This window comes from Chamaea fasciata, unplaced genomic scaffold, assembly GCF_029207755.1.
Source record: "Chamaea fasciata isolate MVZ Bird 193981 ecotype frontalis unplaced genomic scaffold, bChaFas1.0.hap1 SCAF_15, whole genome shotgun sequence".
Lineage (NCBI taxonomy): Eukaryota > Metazoa > Chordata > Aves > Passeriformes > Sylviidae > Chamaea > Chamaea fasciata.
This window is the reverse complement of record NW_027094100.1, coordinates 14,441,687-14,452,743: the sequence shown is the minus strand read 5'-3', so window position 1 is coordinate 14,452,743 and position 11,057 is coordinate 14,441,687. Positions and strand designations below refer to the sequence as shown.

General features: G+C 49.2%; 1 protein-coding gene and 1 long non-coding RNA gene across 2 annotated transcripts in view; both read left to right on the top strand.

The window, feature by feature from the left end:
• Positions 1-208: 208 nt before the first annotated feature.
• UBTD2 (ubiquitin domain containing 2) overlaps positions 209-11,057 on the top strand; it is a 39,900-nt gene continuing 29,051 nt past the window's right edge. Inside the window, exon 1 of the mRNA XM_066197109.1 lies at positions 209-316. Within this exon, the coding sequence (XP_066053206.1) occupies positions 247-316 (70 nt within the window). The 5' untranslated portion in view covers positions 209-246. The remainder of the gene's footprint in view (positions 317-11,057) is intronic.
• LOC136297316 (uncharacterized) lies at positions 2,673-5,420 on the top strand. The gene is made up of 2 exons (XR_010723133.1): positions 2,673-3,696; positions 4,594-5,420. It is a non-coding gene; the product is annotated as an uncharacterized lncRNA (long non-coding RNA).

The window sequence follows — 11,057 nt, the reverse complement described above, 5'->3', positions numbered from 1 at the left end:
GGGCGGAGGCGGTGCCGGTATCGATGCCGGTGCCGGTATCGACGCCGGTGCCGATCCCGGCGTCGCTCCCGGTGCCGCTCCCGGTGCCGGGGCGGTCCCGCGGGCGGCGGGCGGAGGCCGCGCCCCGGGGGCGGCGTTGCGGAGCGGGGAGGCGGCTCCGGAGCCATCGCGCCTGCCCGGCCGGCGGCGGAGCTCGGTGCAGGGGAGGGGGGCGGGGGGCGGCTCGGCGGCGGGTCTGCGGGCCCCATGGGCGGGTGTGTGGGCTCCCACCACGACTCCTCGGGCAGCCTCAACGAGAACTCGGACGGCACCGGAGGTGAGCGCCGGGCCGGGCCGGGGGCGGCCGCGGGGGGACCCCGGGGCGGGCGCTGCGGGCCGGGGCCTGCGGCGGGGCGGGGGAGCCGCGTCCGGCCGCTGCCCCGGCTGCCGCCCCGCATCGTCCCCCGGCTTCTCCCCCGCCTTCTCCCCCGCCTTCCCCCCAACTTTGCCGGGGCGGCGGGGCCGGGCGGCGCTGGGCGGGCGCTGCCCCACGGGCACGGCCCCGGCCCCGGCGTGCCGGCCGGGGGCTGTTCCGGGGCTCCGTGAGGGGATTCGGCCGCCGGGCAGCACCGGGAGCCGTGTGCGGTCCGCCGGGCCGGGCGCTGCCGGGGGGGGGCTCAGCCCCGCGGCCGCCGCTGAAATAAAGCCAGGCTGGGCAAAAGGGCCTGCCCGGGGCTTCCGAAGTTTGTTTTCCTCGGGGCTCCCGCTCCTTGTGGCGTGTGGAAAATGATTCCTCGGCTCGCTCGGATGCTGGCAACTGCTGCCGGGGCCGGGGTTTGTTTTCCAGCCGGGAGAGGTGCTTTGCTCCAGCCCTTCGTGCGGAGGGAGCGATCCCCGGCGGCCGGAGATGCTGGGGATGCTGGAGCAGCGTGGTCTCTGTCCCTGTGTCCCCGACCTGGGCAGCAAAGCCGGTGTGCAAACCCTGCTGCAGTGTCAGCAGCCTTCCACCGTCGTGTGTGTTTCTCCAGCTAAACGCCTGAATGATTGCTTTTTCAATGCTCTCAGGTTCGTGGACCCCTGATGTTCTCCAGCTGAGCTGTGTATGTTTTATAGTCGTTGAAAGTCAGCCTTACCAACAGGATACTTGACTTATAAGCAGCCCTCAGGGTCTGCAGATTTCAGGAGGAGGATTGCTGTGCTAGGTCTGCGTTTTCCCCCGTGTCTTACGGAGTGCTATTTATCAGTCTGGTTTGATTTCGGCTGTCCCGGCTGATGGGTGTTCTTTCTATCAGTGGCTTTGCTGTCATTCCATAATGTCAAAATATGCAGCGCTTGGAGTTGTATCTGCAGCGACCATCTGCTGATTAATGCCAGATACAGAGTTCATGGAAATACCAGAGTTCCAGCTGCTGAGAGCTGTGTGGGGTTTCACAGAAGCCCAGTATGGTTGGGGTTGGGAGTGACCTCTGGAGATCATCCAGTCCAACCCCCCTACTAAGGCAGGGTCATAGAGAAGGTGACACAGGGACACATCCAGGTGGGTTTGGAATGTCTTCGGAGAGGGAGGCTCCACAACCTCCTGTGGATTTGATCGCATCAGTGTCATTAAAAGGAATTTTATAGCTCTGAGTAGTATGAGTCTTCCTTACTCTATCAGTAAAAAGGGAAGAAGTGGGTTACCTAAAATGCATCTGTACTAAGCAGATTTACCGTCCTGCAAGAGTGCTGAGCAGAATGGACCAGCCAGAGAAAAAGAACAGCGGGAATCATCCCATGCCCCAAAATCTCGACCAAAAAATAGCATTAAAAGCTCCACTGGTGCTTGTCCTGAGATGTGCTTTGGTGTTAGGAGGTGAGATCATGTCACAGAAATAGGCTCGGTTTAATTTCCTTGCTCTTATCTCACCTGCAATATCGAATGAATGAGATACAGGAGAAGAACACGATCATGGTTTGAGTGATACTGTAAAAGAGATTCCACGCCCCAGAGCAGCGTGTGAGGTGGGCAGGATTTCTGTGTCCCTGCCTGGTGCTCCCAGGGCATGGCACTCCGCTGCTCTGGGGTTAAATAACCCATTGTGCCTGGCTCATTACAGCAGCAGCTGGGCTTTGGAGATGTAAGAGATGTGAAATTCGTGTCAGCTGGCTCGTGTTGATTCATGCTCTCAGGGTAATGTTCCTTAAGGTTGTCTCGCTGAAGTGAGAAGCGCTGAAATTTCACTTGAATTATGAGCTTCTTAGGACTGTCTTAAACAATCAGCTCCAGTGTGCAATAGCCTGTTTTGTAATGGTACAGATCTGTTCCTGCCTCTCTGCAAGGAGGAAAGGGGGGGTAGGTTAAGCTGGAAGAAGCTCTGAGTGTCTTCTCTGAACGTGACTCCCCAGATGTCAAAGTCCACCCCGTGGTGATTCGGGGCTTTACAAATTCTGCCAGCGTGCCCTCACCGAGTCTGAGACCTGACTTGCTGTCTCAGGGAGCTTCTGTCTGCAGGCATCAGCCAGTGCACCAGCTGAAACCCCGAGGGAGCACGGTTTGGAGTTCAGACCTGTGCGGGGAGATGGTTTTGTCCTGTTCCCCAAGTGAAGCTCATTTCCTCCAGCTCCGGGGTTGTGACCCAACCCTCTACATTGGCTTTCGGATTGCTGTCACTGAGCAGGGCCAGAACGTTTCGAAATCCTAGGAAGGTGTTTTGGAACATGATGATTCTGACTTGCCAGTGATGGACTTATTTTGGAGAGGCTTTTGTCTTATCCCCAGGATGGAAAAGTTTCCTGGAGAATTGCGAGCGCTCGAGAGCTGAATTAGACAGCAGCGGCTGAAAGTGGGAGCCAGCTCTCAAGGCTGATTCATCCCAGCTTCAATTTATTCCAGGGCAGTGGGGAGTGGCAGAATCGTGCTCAATTGTGTTATTGGAGTGGAGAGGAGGATTTGTCACATCCCTGTATTCTCCTCAGTGTTTTTGTCCATGGCCGGCACTTCCCGTTACTCGTGTGCGGCTTGGCAGGGCTGACGGCATGTCCTGGCCACGTGTGCTTCCTTTGTCTCTTACTCTGGGCATTTTTCAAGGTCAGGATGCCTGTGTGTGTGTGTCAGGAGAGCTGCTGTGGATCCTCAGGTGTGCCTGCATGTGTGAGATGGAGCTAATCAAAAGGCCAGCTTATTGCACAGTTCTGTTTGCAGTGACCGGAGCAGGAGGAGGCTGTTCCTCACCAAGAATTGAACAGATGCTGCTCTGCCCATCGGGCTGGAAATGAAATGGGCTTTGCAGATTGGTACCAGCTGTTTCATTAGCACTGCTCTTTTCAGCAAGTTTTCATTTCACCAGGATGTTGTTTGGGGTAGGCAGGAACTTTTCCTGTCTTGGTGCTTGGTGTGTTTGTAGCTCAGCAGAACCAAACTGTGGTGGGTGTCCTGGGTGGATTTATTGGGGAGTCATTAAAGGACATCATTAACTGGTTTATAGACACAGGTTTTCCCCACTTCATCCCTTTAGCTCAGCTGTCTCCCACCCAATATTCCAAGGTTTCAGGAGCACTACACCTCTTCCAGCTGTGCCCTGTCAAAGGTGACCGAGTTCCTGCAGGATGGTGAGACCAGGGAAGACAAAACTCTTCTCCAGCCGCCTCCCAGGCTGTGTGACCTCACTGGTGTTTTTGGAAGAGCTTTGGGCTTGGAATTCACTGCTGGAAAACTCTACCCTTGTGCCTCTCCATCAGGTATGTTGAGTTGAGGAAAAGCAGGAGAGCTGTGCCAGCTCCCATCCGCACAGGCACGTCCTTCCTGCAGGGCTCCTCAGTTTCTTTTGCGAGAAGGAAAAGGAGGAACCTGTCCATTCCCTCGTGGCAAACTCTCACCCCTCTCAGAAACTGCGTTTTCCTTTGACCTGGTGCAGTTCAGTGAGACAGTTTTAGGTGTGTGGAGTGAGGGAGAAGCAGGGAATACTTGGCTGGAAGCACAAGTCATCCCGGATTAAGGCTTTTGGCTGCAACTGTCTGATTGCTGCTGAGCTCTCCTTGACACGATGCTCGCCCGCCTGCCACGGTTCTTATCGCCCTTCCTTGGGAGCCGAGACGCTGATTCTGTTTGAAATTTGTCTTCTTTCCTGCTGCCCCCCATCACCCAGCAGTGAGAACGGGGCCAAGTGGCAGAACGGGAGATCATTCCAACCATCAATTCCTCCCGCGGAGTTTGATGCGGCGCTGGAGCTTCGTTAGCTCGGAGAAAAGCAAATATTGTGCTCCACCTCTGCTCCCAGCAACTGGACAACACTTTCTTAAATATTTTCCTGGAGTGCCAGTGCAGGGCTGGCTGTCACATGGCTGATTGGGAGTCACAATAACTGCTTTCATGGCGCTCCTCCGCGAGGCTGACCAGGGGAATTTGCATATTTAAGCAGCGAGATTTGTCGCTCACAATCGCGCTGATACAGCCGGGCTCTGCCAGGCTGGCACGGCGGGGTTAAACAAGCAGCTCATGACTGAGCACTTAAGAGCGTTTGGTGCCTCCCTTTTTGTGCTGGAGCGCACAAAGAGTCTCCCAGAGGGATTTTTCCCAGTGGGTTGGAGCTGTTGGGTGCAGGCTGTGATGGTTTTTTTTTTTTTCCCTGCACACAGCACCTGGCTGGGCTTCCCCACTGCCATCCGAAAGAGGCACCTCTGGATTTCAGGTAGTTCTTGCTGGTCTGGAGTACAGGGCTGGCAAAAAAAGCGCAAAAATATTAATAAATCAGAGCTGGCTTTTGCTGTTAGGTGCTACTTTGGGGTGTTCTGTGTGGTTTGTTTTGGTTCTGTTGTTTTTTTGGTTTTTTTTTATGGAGTAATCAAAGAAGTTCAGCATGCCTGTGAAATTTGCTCCAAATCCTTCCGGCTCTGTGCCTGGGTGTATTTAAGGGATGTGTAGATGGAGCATTTGGGCATGGGGTTTAGAGGTGGCAGTGATGATCCTAAAGGTCTTTTCCAATCTAAACCAGCCTGTGATTCCCCACAAGAGTTCTGTGTGGGTTTTATCAGGGCTTTGGAATAAAAGCAGCCTTTAGTAACTCTGACTTCCTGAGGCCACCCACAGCCTCCTGGAGGTTATTGGGGTGTGGGAATTGGTGCTGACACAACCCCTGATAATTGAGCCCCAAGTGTTCATCTCCTGGCACGTCCCTCTGCTGCTGTGACACTTTTCGTTTGCAAACCACGAGACTTGGGTTTTGTTTTCCAGGTGATAACAAGGAGCTCTCATAAATCGAAATAAGGTGTTATTTTTGCCGTTAATAAGGGCTGGCAAACGAAGCTGTTTGGTTTCCTTTTTGGCTTGTTCCTCCATGTAGTTGTTTGTTTGGCTTCTGGATGAAGTGATTTATTTTAATTTCTCTGTTTGGGATTGCAAGTGTTGAAAACGACAACATCCTCCTTCGCTGCATGTTAAATGCAATAAATTGAACAGTCATTGTGCTTTGGAGATTTTTTGATAAATGGAAAAAATTATTAGTTGCCAGTTTGAATCAACTCTACAGAGCAGCCATCCACTCTCATTGCAGCGAGTAATATGATAGCTATTATTTTTCTTGTGGATGTTGAATAATATAATTTATGAGTCACAAATTATAATACAGTTGAAGCTTGAAGTACAGATTTGCCTTGCAGTTAAGTTGCAAATTCCTGGGAGTCTTCTTGCAGGTACAAAGAAGGGTCAAGTTGGCCTTAATTGCTTTGGTTACCTCTAAGAAAGAGAGAATATAAAGATTTGGAAAGTTCATGACCGAATGACTGTGACTGAGAAGGGAATATAACTCCTCCTCGTAATTTAGAGTGTATAAATGTCTGATACATTTTTAAACAAATTATTTTCAATTTCCCACCTTGGCTTTCACTGCCTTAATGTTCAGCCTCCTTTGCTGCCAATATTTCAGTTGGGTTTTGTCTCTTAATCCTTATTTAAAAAAAAAAAATTGGGAGGACTCTTCCTTCTTTTGCAAGACTTGTTATGAGAGTGCCAAGGTTCCAGTCTCCCAAAATCAGGAGGGAAAGGCTGTTCTGTGGAGAGATAAAAAAGCTGGAATCAGTACCCTGGTTCCTGATGCAGAATAAAAAACACTTTTCATGCACTCAGAGGTTTTCAGTTGCAGTTTCATCTGCTGCTTCTGTGTCGTCTGTCAATCGAGAGCTGACAAAACAGAAACGTTCCACTCCTTAGGAACTGAATGCACTGTCACTTTTGTTAGGGATTTTTATTTTTTTTTTTTGGTTGGTTTGTTTTCTTGGGTTTTTTGGGGTTTTTTTTAGAAAACAAAAAGGTTTCCCCTGATGTGGGGGTTGTGTTTGAGGTGGAATTCAGTGTTTCAGACTGAATTTATTAATTAATTTATTTATTAAATTAATGCTATTTATCAAGAGCAGAGGAGGTGATGGACCCGAAGCATCCTGCAGGGCTGCATCCCAACACAGCAGGGATGCCCCTGGATGTGGAAAACACCTCCAGCACAGGATGGCAGCTGCCACTGCCCTGTTTGACCTGTGAGCAGGGAAAATGTCCCTTGTGGTTTATTTCAGAACCTGAATTTTCCATTTGCTGCCTTGTGCTGGCCCTGGTGCACTCACATTAATGCCAGTGGAACAGGACCAAACATGGGGCACAGCAAACTGTAGAAAAAGTGTTGTTTTTTTTTTTTTATTCTGTTCCCCCATTTCAGGAGTAAATTAAAAACTCTCTTAAATGCTGAATGAGGCTGAAGTTTCTTAGACCACCTTAAATATTTTAAATGCCATCAGTCTCATCCCGAGGCTTCCCAGCCCTGGGAAATGCAAGGGCACTGCAGGTAATAAATGCGGGAGCAATTACTGGATGCTATCAATTTGCAGGAGCTGCTCCACATCCAGCTGACCTCTCAGGCCTGATGGAAAACGTTTGGGAATGGTCCTTCCCGAAGCAGAAACGCTGCTGGGATTGTGGATTAGAGCAGTTTTAGCAGCTCCTCCCTCCAGCTTCTTCTCAGTGTCCTTTTCCCTGCCCATCTTCCTTCCCCCTCTCCTCAGCGAGCAGGATTTAAAAAGGGAAAAATTCAAAGCCCTGCTTGAAAAGCCATTTGTGGGAGGAGATGGGCACAGCTCTGAAGTGCTGATTTTTCTCTTCTGGAGGATCTCAGATGTGCTGGAGGATTTTCTGTGTGCCTGTCTGTCTATATATATATATGTGTGTGTGTGTGTGTATAAAGACATCCTTGTGCTGCAGATTAGGTGGAAGGGAGGGGATTTGGGGAGTTTTCTGCATGATCTGTCGTGTGGGTTTTTGTGGGTTTTTTTTCCCCCCACATTCTCAGCCATGAAAGCAGAGGCACTTCACAAACGGGAGTGAAAAAATGCTTCAGTAGTTTGCAGCAAGAACAGGTAGTGCCCAGGGGGGGAAAAGATTAGAGGCTAAAACGGGAAAATGTGTCACACAGAGCTGTGGGTTGCACATGTTTAACGAGGAAAGTTTACTCCTAAAACACAAATATTCAGTCCAGCATCACCACCACCTCTCTGCAAACAAATGACTTTTCATTCCCCCACCCCCCCCCCGAAACGATAAACATTTTGCAGCTCCTAACAGCTCCCAGTTTATAATAATGCATAATAAATGCAGCGACTATAAATAATTCTCTTAGCTCAGACAACAAGAGATGATGGAGGGGAGGCATTTTTCACCTTTTCCCAGAGGAGCAGCCTGCTCTTTGAGAGCACTCCCAGGGCCTGAAATGGCATCGGAAGCCGAGCACAGCACTTTGGGATTGCAGCCTTGCTACCTTTCTATTTTTAAAATTCACTCCTGAAGCTCCAGCTCTGCTCCCATGCTGCGATGAAGGGCGCCGTGGATTCAGCAGAAGAAATCTCTCCGTGGCATTTACTTTGTTGCTTTATTTCCCTGCCACGCGCAGAGCTCGCCGTCTCCTGTGATTTTCCTGCCTTGTGCGGGTAAATACAGACTCTTTGTGAAATAGAGCGCCTACAAAATAGCACGGGCTACCTGCACCTGCCAAAATGCCATTTTCTCCTCTCTGCCAATTGGGGTTTTTTTTATTATTATTTTTTTGGCCCCACGTTGCTGTGGGAGCACCTGAGCCTGCAGCAGAGCATCAGCAAGCACAGGGTAATGGCTGGCTGGAGAATTTTAGGGGAAAATTGCTTCATTTCAGCTGCACAGAACATTTCCTGGAGAAAGCTGTCACCAAGCCCTGTCACACGTGCTGGGTTTGTGCCTTCACAGTGGCTTTGGGTGTGCTTTTCCCCATCTCAGGTGCACACAGAGGCTGGGTGTGTCCAAAGAGTGTCCTCAATGCAGAAAACTCAATATTCTGCCCTTCATCCCGTCCACCCCTCACCAGGATTCTGTTTTTAAGAGAAAATTTGTTTTGGGTTCTGGGTTCACAGCTGCAGTGGGTGTTTCACATGTTTTGCCACCCTTGGGTGTTTCACCAGTAAAAGCTGAAGTTTTCCCAGTAACTTCCAGATCAAATTTTATTCCGCTAGTTCTCATTTTGCTGTGGGTCTCCTAGGATCCTTGAGCAGAGACTTTTCCACAATACCTGAGAGCCCTTGCTCTAGCAATAAAAAAGCAGAGTATTGAGCTTTGCAATCTCCTGAGCCGTCCCTGTCCCTCAGAGGGGACATGCTCCCAGTGGGAAGGGGACACTCAAATCTTTGAACATATAAACATGTTTTATATATATATATTTTTGGTGCAGGTACAAATCCCATTCCTACCTAGCATAGCTGGGGCTGCTCCCAGCTCGTTGGCTCTCCCCAGGGTGAGAGAAAACTCGGGGAGGAGCAGTTGGGAGGTGGTTTTGGGCAGCAGAGTTTGGAAAGCACCGTGGTTCTCCGAAGGCTGGATGCAGTTTCCCTGGCTGGATGCATTCCCGAGTGGGATATATTTGAGATATGTCTCCCTTTCCCTGAGCATCTCTATCCTCCCAGCGCCTGAAATCACCAAACCTGCTCTTGGGGCAGGTGGGAAATCACAGCTCCTTCTTCAGGAGAGCTGGAGAAGAGGAAAGCTGTCACAGAGCTATTTAAACTTTATTTTTTTTGAAGGGTTACATTGCACTCATGAGCTGCATGTTGATGGCTTGGCTCGGTGGAACACGTAGCAGACTGATTTTTTTTTTTTTTTTTTTTTTTTTTTTTTTTTGTGATTTCTTTTTTTTTTTTTTTCCCTGTGCCCACATAAGTTCGTGGAAAGCACATGGGCTGCTATAAATACGAGTGCTTTTAGAACAAAAATACCTTCTGTGAAGTGCTGATCAATATTGGATATTATCCTGAGACAGGTTTTAAATGCTCATTTGAGACGAGTTCTCACTCTTTTGTGTGTTTTTCACGTCCATAGAGCTCCATTGTGTGTTTATGCAGCTCTAAAAGTAGCTCTGGTGCCAAAAAAAAGCTCGAATTTCAACAGAAAACCACATGATTGTTGCTTGACTGAAGTCACACACTTCCAGTCACTCCCAGATTGGGTGGCCCCAGCAAAATCCCATTTTTTTGCTGCCTTCGTGCATCCCAACAAATCACATCCTTTGTGTGTATCCAGGGCTCTCCTTATTACACAGCCCTGAAATAGCTCCAGGAACACACCAGGCACGGGCTTGGCTTTATCTGAGCCTCCTGCAAAACAGAAAACAGGGAATGCAAGATTTGAGTCTGGCGGCTGGGAATAAAAAAAGGAGCAGCAGCATTGTCAGAACAAGCGAGCGCGGCTGTTGTGGTTTGGTGTTACAAGAAGGAAAATCCTTTAGTTGTAAATCAGCTTTTTGTCCTTGAGCTCTGCCTCGTAATAGAGACTTCCTAATCGAGGGGGAGGCAGAGATTATTTTCTGTAAAAAATACCCCCCCCCCCCCAAATTTTTTTTCTCTAAAAAAAATCGGGTTGTTTTGGGGGTTTTTATTCTCCTTAATAACACAAACCTTTAGAAAACGTAACAGGTTCTTCTCTGCTGTTGTTAGAGGTGAATCTAAAGGGCTCTGTGTCCCTGGGAAGTTTGGTGCCCTTTCTAATTCTCCTAAATATTGGTTGTTGTAGGAATGAGGTTTAAGTTGAGGAGGAGAAGTCGTGGCTTTTGATTAAACTGTCACTCTGGCAGCTTGGAAATTGAAATTTCAGCTCGAAATTTGAAATAATCTGCTGGGGTTTGGAGTGTTGGGAAAAGAGAGTCACCCACTTCAACAGGAACCCAAATTTCTCTTTTTTATCTTTCACATGACAGGAATGGGTGGGCTCCAAACACTCCTCCATCCCGGGATCAGTCACGATCAGTCCTCAGGGACCAAATTTCCTCAAGAATTTTTAAGTTAAGCTCACTTAAATTGCTGCTTACCCCAACCTCTTCACAATATTGCTTTGGGAGATCAACAGGTTCCTTTATGAAATTATTTTTTCGCCTTTTCCCATCCCAAAGAAGGTGTTTTATCTCGGGAATGCAACTGCAATTGTTTCTGATCGTGTTTTTCCTGATGATCGCTGTGCTGCAGCACTGGGGAAGGAACCACATTAGCATTTTATCTCCTCGTGCTGGGAAACTTATTACCGGGAGTTAATCATTTGCATTGAGCTCGCATTAGTTAGGAAAATATTGCAGATATTTTGGGGGTGGGGGGAGGAAGCATTTTGGTTCTGCCAGTGTCCTGCTTTAACATCTCCTGGCAGCTCTGTCCAGAGGGATGCTGAGCTGCTGGTGTGAAAACTGAGCCTGTTAAAAACCCGTTTCATTAAACAGCGACAGTCCAGCCTCAAACAAAGTTCTGCAAAGCCAAAGGCTCCTGTGTCTCTGCTTCGGTGCTGTGTCAAGCAGAATATTCTCTCTTAGAAATTCCACCAACTGATCTAATCTTGTCCTGAAACTCTTTCCAGGTTTGCCTGCTCAAGGATTCTGTCGCTATCTGATTGCTCTGCCTGCCAAATTTCCAGGCTGAGTTCGTCTCCCATTGATGAAGTGCATTTCTCTCTGCTCACTGCACTCACCCTTCCTTCTTTCACATGTCTCCTCTCGTTATTATAAATTCATCAGGGGATTTTTTTTTTCCACCTGAGGGGACTCTTCCTGTGCAATTCAGGT